Source organism: Micropterus dolomieu, linkage group LG12 (assembly GCF_021292245.1).
Source record: "Micropterus dolomieu isolate WLL.071019.BEF.003 ecotype Adirondacks linkage group LG12, ASM2129224v1, whole genome shotgun sequence".
Lineage (NCBI taxonomy): Eukaryota > Metazoa > Chordata > Actinopteri > Centrarchiformes > Centrarchidae > Micropterus > Micropterus dolomieu.
Window position 1 is genome coordinate 10,942,177 of NC_060161.1, and position 15,986 is coordinate 10,958,162.

The following is a 15,986-nucleotide window of genomic DNA, read 5'->3' on the forward strand; positions in this document are numbered from 1 at the left end:
TCCCTCATCATACTTTAGCTGACAAAGAGGGATGCCTTGAAGATTCTTTGCCTGTCCAAAAACAAAGAGACGAAAGACAGAGAGCACAAAAACCTATTTTCCCCATTTTCTCTGGGCAATTACACAGATAAAGCTTGGGAAATTGGGTTTTTTCTTTGAAATGTAGGCAGAAATGGTGTTAAAACAGAGGGAAGAGATTGTGAGAAATGGCTTATTGTTGCCATTTCTTCTGTGTTTGATTTGCAAAGCTTTGTGTGAGACTGCTGAACAGTCAGAAAAAACATACACATAAATGCAAGAGGGAAGAAAATATCTTGTGTTTGGTTGAATATATGTTTATGTATAATATTTCTTCACCTACACACGTGTTTAGGTCTGGTGCTTTCCTCTTGTGTTTATGGCACTACAGCTGTCTATTATATTTTGGCAGGGGGCAGGTCATACCAGAACTACAGAGCAAGGTTTGAATTCCCAATTAGATGAGGGAATTGAGGTTAGAGACATCTCTTTCCCCACTAAAGTCCTCTGAAGCAAGATTTACAACTATGATTCTTCCCACTAGCACTGAGCTGAATCAGCCTCCATCCCCTGGAGGCAAAAGTTGTTCAGATAAAGAAAAGGACCCCTAAAAATGAAAATCTTTCTAAAACAGCGGATTACAGCTTAAAAGCACAGATGGAGGGTTACTCCCCAGCCATGTATACTGTGTTGATTGGCAAATGAAAAGGAAAAACGGCAGCCTTCTGTTTTATTTGAGACAATCATCCAATGGGGTGAATATGCAAATGTCGCCATTGTCGCAGCAGGCTCTGTGGTGGACAGCTGACGGATCCTGTCGGTGCACACTTGGTTGGTGGTGTTTTATAAGAAGGGGGTACAATGGTCAATTAATCACACAAGCTGAGAGAGGAAATTTTAACACTAGTTGTATAAATGCTTGGAGAACCCTGCTTGTCCCTATAATAAGAAGAAAGACTATGTTTACATTTAGTAAACTATAATGACACCTGAGGTTGTGTATCTCTTCTGCTCGGGGGTTGATTATGAATCGCATCTGCCTGATTAGAAAGGACACAGCACAACATGATCACAGCATTTGCTGAGAGAGTTTGAAGATGGAGATGATGGTCCTGGCTAAGACGCAAACCCAAACATACCTGCAGGATAGCAGCACACTCTTTTAAAAAGCTAATTGGCTGTCTGTCATTGATTCTCCTGTCTAATAGCAGAGTTGATTGACAGCAGTCTTTGCCAGAGCCTAGAGAGTAGCAATTCATCAAAAATAAAACATCCCTAATTACTTCACTTTACGGTAGGAGATCACAGAGCAGATATGCTGCATATAGTGTATGGATGTACAGGGGATCTGCTAAACTCAAGAACATCAAAAGCAAGCATTCATAATATCTAGCAATTACTGATTACTCTGTTCTTTATTCACTCTGCAGTCTTGTGAAATGAACAAACAAATAATTTGACAATGGCATTCCTTCTCCAAAGCATATGTGACAATAACATATTTGGGTATGTGCATGATGCATTTTATTTGCATTCACTGTGAAATTTAGTAAGACCAGCATGTTAATTACATGTCTCATTCCTCAAACCAGGACAGGACAGTGGCATAGTGTCATTACGTCCACCTCTGTTATGATTATCCTTTTTTAAATTGCAGTATGCTTATCCTATTTTTTTTTTTAAAAACAGAGAGGGTAAGTTTAAAAAAAACCTTTGGTCACTTCTTGATTTTTGACTAACCTGCTGCCTTCAGTTGCATCAAGGGCTCACCCTGATATTTGATGTGTCTTACACAACAAAATCTGGTGCATGATGCAGGCAAAATTAAAGTGAATCATCCAGAGCTTATTGTAGTACAGACAGCCACTTGAAAGAGTTTAACACTGGTGATGCTATCCTCTGTTTTCCACCGTCATCATTCTGGTGTCTTTCTTTCAAGTAAGCATCTCTTCCACTTCCTTTTTGACACTACTTTTATTTCCATGCTGTCACTCTTTGGGTCCACAGGGAGCCACTCTCAAGCATCCAAATAACGCATCAGAAAGCCTGACTTCTGAGGTCTAAAGCCTACAATTACCTGAACTTCCAGTCCCAGTCTCCCAGCCGACCAGAGATACCAATTCACACTTAAGTGCCTTGTAACTATGGCTATTATTTCAAGATGATACATGAGGACTGGGTATTTTAAAGTCAAAGAACTAAAGGCATCTCCATCAAAAGATAGTCATAATATTACACGTAAAAGTCAAGTGTAGCCAACGTGACTGTGGGCACACACTGACATGTGACTTTTTATTCCCAGTCAGACAGGCAGCTTGCTGGAAACAAGCAAGTGAAAACAAAAAAGGTGAAAGCACAAAGGGATGAAGTGATAAGCTGTTATTGTTTTTGGTATGAATCTTTTTTTTTCACCTTCTTCTTAGATGTTGGATTTAGGTCATATTGGGATAACAATTGGTAAAGGATATTGCTTTGTTATTGCCCTGTTTCTGTAAAGCCAAGATCTGCTGAAAGATGGGGTATCATCTTTCAAGGTGAAGAGGATTGGCTAGCACAGATGCTCCCAGGCTTTTGTTAAGGTTTATTTCACCCCTAAAGCACTCGTGTTTGGCAAGCACATTTACACTTGGCAGCATCGCTTAGTTTTCTTTGTTCATCCTGGGCCCTTGCACTGAAATTTCCAAAATTTCTGTAATAAAAAATAACACAACAAGAAAAAGTACCAACAAAAAACAGGGCGCATTTTCAAGCAAGCACATGCAAATTCATGTAAGTCTTTCTCAGGTTTTCTCAGTCATTTTTGTGACTGAGAATGAACACCTCACAAAAATACCCAGGTATAATTGCACTCTGACTCTATTCTATAATCACAATAGTGTTTTTGTCAATTTTTTAGGAACAAAAATTTTCAAGACGTCCTGAAGAATTACTCACCAAAAGAAATAATTCCACAGCGACAAAGAAAACCAATGTATGTGCAGTGCACGTACATCTAAAAGCAACTGTGATCCGGAAAGTGGTTCTAATTTAGGTGGATTTGAGTTGACGTGTGTCATGGCCACCTTCTAACAACACATAAGGGACACACCAAGGATGACACCTGAATAGTTATTTCCTGTCAATGGTAATGCTTTCTAAAAGAATCTATCAGTGAGAGCTGGACTGTTTACTGTTACCTTTGAGGTCCAGGTTGCGGGCTCCATTGGAGTGCTGAGTAACGGTTCGTGAGTCGATCTTGAGAGTATGTACGTTGTTGGCATCCCGGGACACCACCACGTTGTGCCACTGGTTGTCATTGAGTGGCTTGTCTGAATTGCCCTTCATTAGTGATGGCCCGTTGCCGAGATCAAAGACGTAGTGGACATACCTGTGAAGAAAGATGTCAGAGTAAAGAATATGTAACTTTGTGTTTGTGTTGTCATTATAACAAATTTAATGCAATGGCTGTTCTTGAAGGAAAGAAAATCAAAATCATTGTGAGCCAGCCAGAACAACGTTTTAAGAAAATGGGGACAATCATGGCAGCACTGACTTGGCTTAACTTTGGAATTCTAATTGTTTATTGTCATCCTAACACGCTTTATTTCAATGACAGACATTGATGACATGACATGTCAGAATCAACAACAATCAACCTCCCAATTGTACTGATGAAGTGACTGGACTGGATGACATTCTGTTCGCCGACGTTGTCCCAACGTCTCCATCCTGTTCTCTGTCTAAGAACATATTTTTGAGAAGAATAATATTGGCAGTTTATGTTGGCGTCCCATGAGGATCCACTGCAGTTTTGTTTACTCAAATGGTTTGACATGTAAATATAGAAACCCCCTTTTGTCTAAAGCCCCTGTTCGTCCAAACGCAGACAAAGTGGCACAGTTCCCTCCTTCACACAAATGTGGCTGTCTTTTGTGTTTTAGGTTAAGGCTATTGTGACTGTTTCATTCAAGGTATGTGTTTTTTGTTTTTTTTCCTACCTCTATTCCCATTCCTTTATGTAGCCTCTTGTCTTTGTGAGGCAGAGGCAGCTCAGGCTTTTGTGTTGTAACAGTGCTGATTATAGAGCACAAGAGGAAGAGAAATACACAAGCCAAAGCCTCTTTTTGATACTCTAATTTTGAACAGCTTTTAGAGTGATATAATTCACAATTTGAACCAATATATTTCTGGTTTGTGTTTGCTTCTTCAAGCTTTTAAACACAATTTGAAAAATAATAACAACAACTTTGTCATTCAGAGAAAGGCATTGTGCTCACAATTATGCATCACTGGTATCAGTTAATGGATTGTAAAATAAATACACAACAGACAGGTTTTCAAGAAAAAAATAGACATTGGTATTTCAACCACCCGTACGAGTGGCTTTCAGCTGAGCTTTTAAGAAGACTTATGAATCATTTTCATTCCGCCAACACTGATTCATTGCAGAATTAGATTACTCACTGATCTGTATTAACTTTGATAAGAAAAAGCTATTTCATACAGTTAAGATCAATGGTGATCAATTGACAGTCCAACTGTGCTACATTTTGCAGGCAATAGGCTGGATTGCTTTACAGTATGAAATAAATTAAGCTAAGGCTTTCATGTTTTCTGTCAATGGGAAAGTTTAGAAGTAAAAGGCCAACTGAGAAATAACTTTTGACTATTGTCATCATTAAAGCCAAACACAAAAGGAATTGGAGAAAAGTAAGAACATCTCTGACAGTAGCTAAAATAAAGTTTTTTTCAATTGCTAACCTGCGTTGGTCAAAACTGAAGTCACATTGTCAAAACTCTTCACACAGTCAGCGCAACAGAAGTGTATGTGGACCAAACTGTGAGTCATTTTTCATTACTTTCACACCAAATGCATTCAATGACCACTTTCTCCAAAATTCATGAATTCTTTTCTCATTACTTCACCACCTGCAAAACACTGTATATCTGCAGCACATTTTTCAAATGCTAACACAGTGTCCAAAACTGTTAAAAACACATTCATAACAGATTGATGGTAAATGTACTGCATTTCTGCAGTGACCAGATTGAAATAAGTAGAAAATCTTAGAAGGCAGGCAATATCACTTTTGGAAATGTGAATTCGGTCAGCACAACGACAATTGCCAGAGTCCTGGAGAAACATAAAATAAGGACGAAGCACTTGTACACTGTACTATTAGAGAGAAACTGTGAACGTGTGAAAGAACTCCGTTATCAACATGTCCAGGTAAGATGTCTGTTCAATAATTAATCAGGGAACATACACAGTGATGCATAATGTGAAGTCCTGTAAAAGTGTGTATCTACTGTATTTTAGCGAGTAATGGAGCTGGAAGCCAGGGAAACTGCACATACATTCATCTTTGTGGATGAAGCTGGATTCAACCTGGCAAAAACACGCCGTAGGGGAAGAAATGTGATTGGACAGAGAGCGACCATGGATGTCCCAGTGCAGAGAGGAGCTAACATCACAATGTGTCCAGCACTGTCCAATGATGGTTTGCTGTTACACAAACCACTCATTGGCTATCTTTGTTGTTGTGTGGGATAATGTGGCATTCCACCACTCTGCTGCAGTTATGAGTTTGCTGCACATCCCAGGATGTCAGTACTGTTCCTGCCTCCATTTTTCTCTGCATGGAGGTGGAAGGTGTATGACCACCATCCACATGACCAGATGACCTTACTGGATGCCATGAATGCGGGATGTCGAGACACTTCTCCTGAAGACTGCCGGGGTTGGATTAGACATTCCAGAAGATACTTTCCAAGATGCATCGCCAGGGAAGACATAAGATGTGATGTTGATGAGAACTGTGAGAGGGAGGACTAGCACCCTCAAGTACTGTACATTATGAGTTTTTGAGGTTTTTCTTATTTGTATTACTGTTTGCAGCCCTGGAATTCCAGAAATTGTGGGGGGTGGGTTTGTTTCAAGTTATAGTAAAATTTTTCTATAACTGTGAGACTGTATGCTTTCTAAATGAGAATTGTTGCTAGTGTTTTGGTTGAACGAGTCTATTTTGAGACTTGTACGAAGTGTTTTGGTGGTTTGAGTGACTTTTGGAGGTCAGATAAATTGTTTGGCAAAGATGCACGTTGGTAATGCAGACTGTGTGAAGAGTTTTGAAAAAGTGGCTTCAGTTGTGACCATTGCATCTTAGCAATTGAAAAAAACTGTAATGTTTTGGATAAAACATAAAATGCTACACTTAGCAGCTTTAACGTTTCTTGCCAATCAATTAACAGACATGACATGAAACTCACCCCTTCACCAGTTCTACAACAATGAAGTCGCTCCCATCTCCAGAGTTGAAGAGCATCAGGCCATCAGGCGTGGTGGTTTTGAACTGAAAGAAGAGGTGCATGGAGGCGTAAGCTTGTAAAGTTGCTAAAGCTAAGTAGCTGCCCTTCGTTCGAAACGTCACTGGATCTGCAATGATGTGGCGCATGCCAAAGCGGGCATTTAGTTCGCAGTAGGAGATGTCCCCATTTTTGCACTGGTCTAGATAGGGCACCCCGTTGAAGGTCAGACCCTGGAGATGGCCAATGAAGTTCGAGGGCACCACGGATATGAAGCGCCGCTCAGTCATGATGCCTGTCTCGATATTGTGGAACTCGAGCCGTGTGTGGGCACCAGTCATCTGGCCTGAAGTGGTGGAAGATACAGTAAAAACAAAATTAACTTTGAACACAGATGGGAATACATAATTGCAAAATAATTGCGATGCTCTCCATTAGACAATATAAAGCACCCTGGTAAAATGCTATGGATTATATCACATTATAACACTGAAAAATGATTATAACCATTCTAAGCAGTAATTTCAAGAAATTTATACTTTCTTTAGAAAATGTATGTTTATGTCAAACTCAATATAATCATGGTAATATTTAAATTACAATACATTTAGCTATAAAGCAATGCATATCAAACTCTAATTACTACTACAGTAATTTAGTGACACCAGTATTTAGTTGCTTGACAAAACAGTGTGTGTACATTATATGGTTTTATTGTATAACTTAACAAAGGTTGAGCCTATTTTTCTAACCTGCTGAGAAGGAAATTATACAAGCATAACGTCGCAGGAAATCTGTTGTTACTGCTTTACGTGCCACAATTTATATTGTGTTTGCAGTAATGAGATTGGCAAGCTGCGGATTGAAATGCTTTCTATGCTGAAGCCTAGCCATCCATGCTAGGACTCCCGGGGAACGTCCTTCTTTTCCCATAAACCAGTTTGTGAACCAGTCAGGACTTCACAGGGTCATTCCTTGCTTCTGGCCTCAGTGGGCCCACTCAATTTTCTTCCTCAAGTTCACACCTTTTTCTCACGTCTTCCCTCATCCTTTGCTCTGCCATCCTTTTGCCCAAGGCCACAGTACTGTGAGTGGCCATGACTCCACCTCGTCTCTTGACCTTTCACACTTCTTTTACTATTTTATAAGTAGTTAGCGGAACCTGCGTCTCCGTATTTTGTACACAGCGGCTCACTCACAGTAGGTCTATGCTTAAAAGAAATCTCTTCATCTCTTTCAATCTCTTTCATTTCTATTTTTGTGCTCAGTCTGAATTACATATATTTCATCCTCTCAGCTATTTGCAGGTGTTGCAACTAGCTTGTTCACCATTTTCAACCTTTTAAATGAGACATAATATAAGTCAGTGTGGGTAAAACTGTGACCAAAGTTGGATATAGAGGTTTACTCACCAATACGTAATGGAACAAATATTTTAATTTCAGCAATATTATGACATTTGCCAATAAACACTTTTTTTTAATCTCAGTTACCACTCCTACCTAAATATCATTTCAATTATAAACTAACGAATCATATGCCACCTCCATGTCTGATTCATTATGATCATAATTAGTCACCTATTGCTTTCACATTAGTCATTATAATGAAAAATGGTGAAACAATGTGGAGGCGTTACTGTGGAGTAATACGTGTGGATTTGTGGTCTCATTCATTGCCTCTCATACCCTCTGTACCGAACACAACTAACCTTCCACCGTAACGTTATCCACAGACAGCTGCAGGCTCTTTCCTCTTCGCACCACCTTCACCGTGTGCCACTCATTGTCGTTCAGCTTCTGCCCCGCGAACAGTGTCTCGGGTCCTTTGCCTGTAGTAGGGCAGGAATTCAAATCACAAGCAGCACAGTGGGAAATGCTATGTGCACCTACTCACACATACACCCAACCCAGCCACCCACAAAATTCACACACAGTAGGTGACAGTACTAGTGGAGAGAACCTGCATGTTTGCGAAACACATTCACACTATGGATTCTCCCAGTGTACTGGAAATGAAAGGAATCAAATATCCGGCATGACAGACTGTAAAATCGAATGTCTTCCCAAAAGCTCACAGTGTTGCAGCAGGATGTCATTAAAGACAGTTGGACAAATAGGGCGTAACCAGCTGAGGAAGTAGATTAGAACAGGCAGGCATCTACGACTGGAGATGCAGTGTTATAAACATTATTTGAAGTCATGTTGCGCTTTCACTGAGCATTTCATGTCTCAGTTTAGCACATACAGGACTCTCTTGATGGGCGAGACCAGATGGTTCCCCCCTTTCTACTTCTCTCCTCCCAACTCCCTTCTTTTCTGCTCACCTATCTTGCAGTTGATTCTGCCACTTAAGGGGACAGTTTGATCCAACGGCATATGGAGATGCAGAAATGCTTATTAGAGCCATATTTACATAAGAGTCTTTTCAAAGTGGTGAACAAGCTATTTATATCCTGCCAATGACAGAGCCTTATTACATCAACGTTAGAACAAATTGTTGGCACGAGGGAGTGACAGCGTGAGAAACAGTGTGGATTTCGACAGCAGTCGTCAATCCCTCTCTCAATGCACCACGATGAGTCGGTGAGATACATGACTAAAGACAAGGCGGCAGCTGGTGCTGGTAAGTAGCTATATCAAAGTTAAAGATTCACCTCCTTCACATAGCTTCAGAAGCTGAAAAGAAGCCATACCAGTAGCGGGTCACAGTCTCATGGCACAGAGGTGAAGGTAATCAGTCATAAGAATTTAAGGAGGGGAGACTTCCCCCTCTTTGGAAGCAGCGCTGTCTGAAACAGCAGAAATGCGGGAGCAGACCAGTCACTTCCAAGCCACCTTCTATACTTCTCTGTGCTTTTAGGCAGCCCTTGAGTGAAGCAAGGGCCATTGTGGCTAGTAAGTAAAGAAACCATGACATCTAAAGACAGTGGCTTTCTTACACCATTAGCACTGATGATTTGTTTACTACAGATCTAATATTCACCTGCCTTTAAACACCATAAATGTAGAAATCCCACTCCACTTGCAAGGGACAGTGGCTCTTTTCAAACTGGTTGGCTAGCTGGTGCTTGTGTACTATACCAGGTGCTCGAGTGGATGATATAGTACAGGCTGGCAAAATATGATTGTCTGCTTCCCAGTTGTGTGTGAAATTATTTAGTCTAGAGGAAAAAAGGTCCCATCAATTGATGGCCCAGCCTGGCAAGAACACACACATGGCCCACTGGAGAATTGTTTTCCCATTTACTCCTGTTACTTTTGTATTATATTGTTTTTTTCATGGGCTCTTTGTCTTCAGCCACATGAAATTGGATAGAGAGACTTTTGATCATACCGCGTGTGAAGTAAATATAAAGGAAAAGGCTCCTATATTGCTGCAAAGAGAGCAAAGAGTGGATGGGAGTTGCCAGCAGAGAAGTTAAAGCTGATACAAAGATAGAGAGGAGGATAGGGGTGAGGGGAATTACAAAAACAGATGGAGATGGAAAAAAGAAGAGTAAAAAGCAGCTCAGAAAAGAGCTAAAAACTGGGAAAGAGCCGCAGCAGAGCCGGCTGGCTGATGTAAGATCGTAAAAGTTAGAAGAGTCTACTGCAGCACAAATGAATGGGAATGGCTACCTTTAGAATAGGGTCCATGCAATATTTATTTGGCTTGGCTGCTGCGGGCTGCAGGAGAGCAAGGGCCACTGCTGCACACCTAGCAAGAGCCATTTGGCCATGATATCACTAACAATGGGAGCAAAAGATTTATGTAGCTCTGGCTGGGCTAGCCAAGCAACAAAAAGCTCTGGGCAGAAGGTGGTAAAACTGCAGCGAGGGGCCTATTAGGGTGTAGGGGGCAAAGTGATATGACCACAGTAACAACAACACTTGAGGAAAAGTCCACTGTCACACACTTGTCTCTGGATATGTGTTGAGGAGTTCAAAGGATGAAGAACGGCTTACAGACGTCACAAGTATGACTCCAAAATAAAAACTTTAACTTACAGAATTTGGCATATTTCTGCATTGTCTTAAGGCCCAGATCATAAGGCCATCGGTGTCACTCCAAAACAATGCCCTCCACAGAATCACATATTGATGAAGCACATGGTGTTGGCTCGGAGCGGTGAACTGCTGACAGTGAAGTGAAGCATCACTTCACTGCCCAGGTAACACTGCAAACAAGAAAGCTGAGAGCTAGCGGCACAGGGTTAAATGAGCCACTAAGCCCTTAACGCAGCCACTGGCAGAGAGAAGTACTCATTGCTAGAAAAACAAAAGGGGGACGCAGGGCTCATTAATAAGAGAGCTTGCGATTATTAAAATGCAATTAATTCTCATCCTACCGCTTGTGCCCTCTCACTTTGTCTTGGAGATCGGCAGGGCAAAGGGCTCTGATCACATAAACAGAAGCTTCCTCTCTCTTCATCTCTACATCTCTTTTGTTACCATGCCCCCCTCAGCCTGTCTCCTTTCAACACTGTCTAAATGTGTCACATGGGAGCTCAAGGAGTGTCAGGGAGATTCTCTTAATGTGAAAATAGCCAGGATTGTGGATTATTTTCATTGACTGTGTCGGCGCACCATAAATGAGGGGTGTGATGTTTGCGGCCTGTTGCATAATTACCAGCAGCCATCCATCATTGGTTGCTGTGTTCTCTCTGTAAACAACCTTGATTAATGCAATCGGATCAATGGAACACAAGACGTCAGCTAATGGCTGCGGGTTGTTGCCATCAATCTCTATTCAGGCTGTGTGGTTGCTGCTGCAGCAGTGAGTACTTGAACGCAGTTGTATAATTAGGATGTCTAAAGCCTAATCCAAACAATTTCAGAGAGTGAAGCTGATCATCAGTCTGCAGTGGGAAATGATGACAACATTTCTATCATGAAAATCAGGAACTGAAAGATGAAAAATGTATGCTCCTCCTGAGGAGCATACAATAGAAAGAGCATCTGACAGACTGAATACGCTGTCAAAGTAAAATTAATTCTCTAATCCCTGTTCATGTTAATCACAAACATGTCAACTCCAAGCCGCTACATGAACCAAAAATGATAAAACACCACTATGAGATATGTTTCATTTTATTTCTGCATGAAACAGGAGCATTGTGTGGTCCAGCTAACATCCCCATTGTCACTCGGAATCATCCCCGACTGATGCTGGCCAGCAAACCCGGCGAGCATTCCCGACATGCTTGTTAAACTAACGAGCGCTCCAAAGTCTGATGCTGGCCAGAGGGCTCGAAGCCGGGCCAAAGAGGAACGATCACTGCTAGCCAACGTAATGGCCAAAACAACAGCACCACAGCGTGATAGGGCCATAGGCAGCTCCTGCTAAGCCACGCTGCTGGTAAAACAGTAGACGACAACAGAACCAGCCATGAGTCATGCAGTCATACATGGGGATGCAAGCACTTGAAGCCAGCCGTTTATCAGGGTCGCTCAAGCATATGTAATGTTGAACTCGTAGGGGTTAGGGGTAACTGCAGGTGGTGACGGAAAGTCCAAGAGGGATTGAATGTGATAATGTGTCTGAGTTAACAACACAGTTTATACCCCGAACGACTCACACTGGTTTACAGCTGTTGAGAAAAACCTACTATACATTAAATACCATGAGAATTAAGGTTTATATCTGAGGTATCAAAATTCTATTACAGAACAATGCTGTGCCCTGAATATGCCATGTTGCCGTTTTTCAATCCCAACACTGACTCAACTAAACAGCTGAACCTGAGCTACTATGTTAGTCTAGTTCCCTAACAGTAAATCCCCTTTTAAAACAGCATCATATTCTATCTTATGAGGTTTGACAGAACCTGCCATCCTCAAGTATGGGATACAGTAGTGAATGCCAGTTCAAGCTCTGTGATTCAAATTCCCTGGAAGAGCACATAATTACGAGCAGCTAGCACTCTGGGCTTTTGAGGGCACGGGTTTCTGCGAAGCCATGCGCATTCATGCATCCCCAAACGCATGCTCGCTTGCACCAAGCAGAAAAATTAAAATATAACACTGGACTGCAGTCCAATTAAAATGGGCTCAAGAAAGATCCACACTCCTCTGCGTTTCATTCCCAGCTCAGTAGCCCCACTCTGAGGAAAGAGGGGCTACGCTGATGTAGTGTCGTCAAAAAGAGGGCACAAGAGAAACGGATTGGGGAGGGGTGAAAGAGAAAACATGCATCAGTGTGGATAGCGCATGATTGGAATTGATTTTTCATGCAAAGCAACAGAGCAGGGTAAAAACACATCCAGACCAAATGCTGACTAGGGGGAATTGTAATGCCTGGCTCCTCTGTGGATTCATATGGAAAAGAGGGGGATAGAAAAAGTTGTCGCCATCAAATTCCTGCTTAGCAAGACAGACAAATCAAAGTGGGAATATGTGTATGTGCAGAATGAGTGTGGGACTTATTTGTGTTCATGATTAGCATTTCGCTACCAGGTGATGGACCTCAGGCAGCCCCCTGTTGTGCCCCCATCTGGGAAAGCACATTGTACGTGAACACAATGCACCACACACACTCACACTCTGCTGGTGCATACAGCAATGGGGATATGTAGAGAGGATACACTTTATTCTCTAAAAGTAAAACTACAGGAAATATCCTACAGGACACTTGTTCTATGTGTTGAATGTCTGTCCTTGAATGTTAATAATAATGTTTATAACGCAGTTTGAAAAATGCCATGGGAATCAGGTTTGGGCCGTCACCACTGGAAGGCGATGCATGAGAATTTTCTAGAAATACTTGGTGAGCTTTCATTCCTAACTCAACTTCTTAAAAGATTGAAAAATCGTACTAAATACAGTATAACACCAACAATAGGTAAAAGATAACGGCTGCTTTTGGCTTTTTGGATTATAATTAAATTAACACAATTTACTTAATCATGTTCAATCATCATTTTCTAATTATGTGATTCTGACCTGAAAACCATGTGTCAGACAAAAAAAATCCAATCTGAAATTAACTACAAAAGATCTAAAAATAGGTGTACCGTCTTACATAGAAGCATGTAAGAACCAAACACACTTAATTCCAAACAGGGTTTGCACTAAAATAAAGTAAAAGAATATTAAGATAACCATATGGGATCATCACCTGAAAGCCATTTCTTCCTCTCTACTGTGCCCAAAAAAATAAATCGAAACTGAAATTTGAACACGATCCAAAAGAAAACCGATGAAGTGGATGCTAAATGTTTGTTTTTCCAGTAATCACTAAGCGATGGATTAGCTTTCTATCAAAATTATTGAAGATGGCAAAAAAGACAGAAGCAATCAAACTGACTTCACAACATGTAGGTGGGGAAAGCAACAGCAGCAGCAATGTATTTGGTTTTACCAGTGGAGAACTAACAACCAATCAATATTTATAGATATGTTATCAGAATCTCACATGCATTGTGCTCTTATCCATATCCAGCTAATTATCCATGGCAAATGATCTGTGTAGATTTAATATATAGCTTTAGCTACAGTATAAAAGTTGGGAGGTGGTAGGTGTTTCTGAGGTGTACTGTGGGCACTGTTGGCTACAAACTGAGACATGGCTTTATTCCTTTCTACATTTGTGGGGTGTGTGTGTGTGTGACAGAGAAAGTGTGAGAGCTTGCTCTTCCGTTCAACCTTGCAGAGGAGAGCAGTACATGCTGTGCACAACAGAAACATCTCCCACACACAAACATGCTGCCCTCCTTTCCTGCCGTGCAAACAGACCAGTGCTTCTAATTGGACCATTGGGGGGCTGTGTGTATGTGTGTGTGTGTGTGTCTGAACGACAGATAGAGAGAAACCAAGAACGAAAGGGACCCATTTTCAAAAAGGGGGCTGTTAAAACTTTAATTTAGTTCTTAGGTTATAACATCGGTGGTAGTGGTGAGGGGTTAGAGGAATGGAGCGTAATGGGTGTGGCAGACAAAGTGAGACGGCCAAAAGATAAAGAGAAATGCATCGTCAGCACAGATGCTTTCCTGGCAAACACACTGGCACGGGAACGCCATAGCATAGCTTGATGACACGTGTTTGTGTGTGTGTGGGCAGGCGATCTGGAGGACAATATCCATGTGAATGTGCGTTTGTTATACCTGGAGGAGAACATATTGAGCTTTGAGGGCTTATTCTTTAGATTTACATATTGTTTTTTATGTTGGTTTGGGTCTATGTGGTGTGAAAGTGCGTTGCGGTTTATGTGCCAACCCTGTGTCCCCTCTCTTCTCTGCCATCTGTGCTCCTGGCATGGCTCCTTAGTGTCGGTAATGAAGAGGAACGCCTCCTCTCCCCTCTCACACACACACACCCTTTCTCTCGTCTACTTGTCTGTCTCTCTAACAATCCTTTCCTCCTTCAACATGTTTACCCTCAAATGACTCTGGCTGCACTGCAATCTATATTGTCTGCAAACACACCTTTCCCCCATGCCCACACACACATATCCAGGTGCTGGTCATATAATTAGAATATCATCAAAAAGTTGATTTATTTCAGTAATTCCATTCAAAAAGTGAAACTTGTATAATGTATACATTTATTCCACACAGACTGATATATTTCAAGTGTTCATTCCTTTTATAACTGACAACTAATGGACACCCCCAAAATCAGTATCTCAGAAAATTTGAATATTGTGAAAAGGTTCAATATTGAAGACACCTGGTGCCACACTCTAATCAGCTAATTAACTCAAAACACCTGCAAAGGCCTTTAAATGGTCTCTCAGTCTAGTTCTGTAGGCTACACAATCATGGGGAAGACTGCTGACTTGACAGCTGTCCAAAAGACGACCACTGACACCTTGCACAAGGAGGGCAAGACACAAAAGGTCATTGCTAAAGAGGCTGGCTGTTCACAGAGCTCTGTGTCCAAGCACATCAATAGAGAGGCGAAGGGAAGGAAAAGATGTGGTAGAAAAAAGTGTACAAGCAATAGGGATAACCGCACCCTGGAGAGGATTGTGAAACAAAACCCATTCAAAAATGTGGGGGGAGATTCACAAAGAGTGGACTGCAGCTGGAGTCAGTGCTTCAAGAACCACCACGCACAGACGTATGCAAGACACGGGTTTCAGCTGTCGCATTCCTTGTGTCAAGCCACTCTTGAACAAGACACAGCGTCAGAAGCGTCTCGCCTGGGCTAAAGACAAAAAGGACTGGACTGCTGCTGAGTGGTCCAAAGTTATGTTCTCTGATGAAAGTAAATTTTGCATTTCCTTTGGAAATCAAGGTCCCAGAGTCTGGAGGAAGAGAGGAGAGGCACAGAATCCACGTTGCTTGAAGTCCAGTGTAAAGTTTCCACAGTCAGTGATGGTTTGGGGCGCCATGTCATCTGCTGGTGTTGGTCCACTGTGTTTTCTGAGGTCCAAGGTCAACGCAGCCGTCTACCAGGAAGTTTTAGAGCACTTCATGCTTCCTGATGCTAACCAACTTTATGGAGATGCAGATTTCATTTTCCAACAGGACTTGCACCTGCACACAGTGCCAAAGCTACCAGTACCTGGTTTAAGGACCATGGTATCCCTGTTTTTAATTGGCCAGCAAACTCGCCTGACCTTAACCCTATAGAAAATCTATGGGGTATTGTGAAGAGGAAAATGCGATACGCCAGACCCAACAATGCAGAAGCGCTGAAGGCCACTATCAGAGCAACCTGGGCTCTCATAACACCTGAGCAGTGCCACAGACTGATCGA

The 15,986-nt window shown here is 41.7% G+C and overlaps 1 protein-coding gene across 1 annotated transcript in view; it reads right to left on the bottom strand.

Moving 5' to 3' along the window:
- The window catches only part of nrxn2b (neurexin 2b), a 578,222-nt gene that overhangs the window by 274,653 nt on the left and 287,583 nt on the right, over nt 1-15,986 (bottom strand). Inside the window, exons 12-14 of the mRNA XM_046065329.1 lie at nt 8,015-8,134; nt 6,268-6,649; nt 3,195-3,385 (exon numbers count right to left, since the gene is read on the bottom strand). Coding sequence (XP_045921285.1) covers nt 3,195-3,385; nt 6,268-6,649; nt 8,015-8,134 — 693 coding nt within the window. The remainder of the gene's footprint in view (nt 1-3,194; nt 3,386-6,267; nt 6,650-8,014; nt 8,135-15,986) is intronic.